Here is a 2,746-nt window from a genome sequence, read left to right as displayed (position 1 = left end):
TTTCCCAAGTTTTTTGTAATAGGACAACCACAACCATATTTTCAACCCCCCTCCTCCCCCCCCAAGCCTTGCAAGGAGTACCGTACGAGGGTTATTACAAGCTTCAACACCTATTCAAAGCTCTTTTCTGACCATGACATTGCCCATTAGGAAGTTTTCTACTGTAGAGCTACATGAATGACGAGACAAGGGACTATGTTCTCATTGTGACAAAAAATACTCTCTCGGGCATCGTTACAAAGGATGATTACTGATGCGAACCTGGTTAGCCCGATCTTCTTTTCAAACTCTAATTTAAAGAATAGGCTAGGTGAAATCAAATATGGAGGTTTAACTTGGGCTAGTTTGGGTTTTGTTAAGTCCTCGGCCACACCGGGTTATAAGGTGGTATATAAGAGTAGGAACGACACCACAAGTGAGGTTCCACACTTGATAAGTCAGGTTTGCCATGACTAACTCACGACAGAACTCATCCCGAGTTCCAGAAAACACTCAGTTTTCTAACTCAAAAATTCTCAACTCTGTATTTCATTTCTCATGCAATGGTCTTAAATAGCCATTAACAAGCAGATTACAACCACATAAATGAGATAATTATTAAGAATATGATAAATAATCCTAACCAGCAAACTAATATAAACATGAATAATAATATAATTCTAACAAAATAAATCTAAAATAATTTTAAAATAATAATTCTAATTAATTAATAAAACTAATTCTAAAATATTCTTACAGTTCACGTGGCCACAACATTCCCTCTCTCTTTAGAGGGATTTGTCCTCAAATCCACGTTCTACGCACCGTTGAAGCTCCATGAGTATTTGTGAAGAAACAACCGCGTGATCTGATACCAAATGATGTGAACCTAATTGGCCCGATCTTCTTTTCACACTCTAATTTAAAGAATAGGCTAGCTGAAATTAAAAAAAAAAAAACTGGAGGTTTAACTTATGCTGGGAAAAGGGCTAATTTTTGGGTTTTGCTATGTCCTCGACCACACCGAGTTATAAGGTGATACGTAGGTCTCAGGAGAAACATAAGCATGTTTGCAACATGTCAGCAAGTTAGAAGCAGTCAACAAGTTAGAAGTCCTCTCAGAAGTCTATATATTTTTTTTATTTATGTTATGTGTGTTTATTAGCAGCAGTTAAAGCTTTCACATCATGTATATAAACCTTCAGACTTCCCCTGTTAGAGAATAATGAAAACATTCTTTCTTCAAATGCTTAGTCCCCTTTCAGTTGTTAGTTTACATCTCAGCAGCGCAACATGGTATCAGAGCGTTGAGAAGACAACTTTGAAGCGTATCTTAAATAGCAGCATGGCCTTCGATCGGGGCAAGGACAACTCCGGCTAACAGCGCGACAGGAGCTCCGGCAACTGGAAGTCCGACTCAACCCAATCCACTCCAATAACTGGATTGAACGCAGTAGAGGTAATCTTCGACCCTCAATCTCAGTCGAACCCATATTTCTTACACCCGAATGAAAGTCCAGCATTGGTGCTAGTTTCCACGCCATTGGATGATGCTAACTACCACTCCTGGGCAAGGGCCATGACAATGGCCCTGTCATGCAAGAACAAACTCAAGTTTATTGATGGTTCTATCACCAAGCCATCAAGAGATGACCAGAAGTGTGATGTGTGGGAACGCTGCAATGACTTGGTGATCTCCTGGATTGTTCGATCCGTTTCACCAACAATTGTGCATAGTGTCTTTTGGATTGACACTACATATGGAATATGGAGAGATCTTAAGCGCAGATTCAGCCAGCAAGATCTGTTCAGAATTGCAGAGATCAAGTGTGAGATCTATCAGAAAAAGTAAGGTGATAGTTCCCTGAACGAATACTTTACTCAACAGAAATTATTATGGGATGAACTCCAGATTCTCAGGTCCTCTGTAGGGTGTGAATGCACTACGAAGTGCAAATGTGGGAAGAAAATTGATGAATTGAATGAGAAAACTGAAAAGGACAAGTTGTCCATATTTCTTATTGGGCTACATGATAGGTATACTGGTGGAAGAAATCAAATCATGCTAATGAGGCCTTTGCCGGATGTGTGTGATGCATCTCTATGATAGCACATCAGGAGAGGCAGTTTCACATTGGTGCCACTGGAATTACCAACCAATTGTATCAAGCAGGAGAGGTTGGTGCTGCTAGGAGTGTTCTGATGACTAGGACAGGCACTGGTAATCAACAAAGTTTTAAGAAGTCTATAGGAGGCAACAAGAAGCCCATATGCACCTTTTTGTGGTTTCACAGGACACACAGAGGATAAATGTTACAAAATGCATGGGTACCCACCTGGTTGGAAACCAAAATCAAGAAACCAAGGATCTGTAAACCATACTCAAGGGCCCCTAGCAGTTCAGCAGTCTGATGAAGGTATATCATTCACTCAAAATGATTTTAAGAAATTTCTGGAGTTCATTTAGGTACAAAAGGCATATGGAGAAAGGGGGTCCTTGAACACACCCCTTGATCAGTCCTCTCATGAGGCACATGCAAACATCATCTCTACCAATTTGATGTCAGGAGCTCAAACTGAAGGTACAGATCTCTCACTCAATCCAACAGATTTCAGAAATAATGAGTGGATATTTGATAGTCGTGCCACCCATCATGTTGTATGCAGTTTGAATCTGTTGACAAATCAAAAAAAGGTGCAAAATATACGTGTTAGCCTACCTAATGGACAACAAGTTGCTATCACCTACATTGGATCTGTGTGCCTA

The 2,746-nt window shown here is 40.1% G+C and overlaps 1 protein-coding gene across 1 annotated transcript; it reads left to right on the top strand.

Annotated features, from left to right (window-relative positions):
* The first annotated feature begins 1,564 nt into the window (after nt 1-1,564).
* On the top strand, nt 1,565-2,086 carry LOC109179939. The gene is made up of 2 exons (XM_019329417.1): nt 1,565-1,808; nt 1,911-2,086. The coding sequence occupies exons 1-2, from the start codon at nt 1,565-1,567 to the stop codon at nt 2,084-2,086; spliced, it is 420 nt and encodes a 139-aa protein (XP_019184962.1).
* The last annotated feature ends 660 nt before the right edge of the window (nt 2,087-2,746 follow it).

Source organism: Ipomoea nil, unplaced genomic scaffold (assembly GCF_001879475.1).
Source record: "Ipomoea nil cultivar Tokyo-kokei standard unplaced genomic scaffold, Asagao_1.1 scaffold0981, whole genome shotgun sequence".
Classification (NCBI taxonomy): Eukaryota; Viridiplantae; Streptophyta; class Magnoliopsida; order Solanales; family Convolvulaceae; genus Ipomoea; species Ipomoea nil.
The sequence above is the reverse complement of the archived record's forward strand: the minus strand, read 5'-3'. Positions and strand labels throughout refer to the sequence as shown.

Coding starts and splice junctions, on each gene's coding strand:
- LOC109179939 (XM_019329417.1), top strand. CDS start 1,565: ATGGCCCTGTCATGCAAGAACAAACTCAAGTTTATTGATGGTTCTATC. Junction 1,809..1,910: donor CAGAATTGCAGAGATCAAGT/GTGAGATCTATC, acceptor GGTCCTCTGTAG/GGTGTGAATGCACTACGAAG.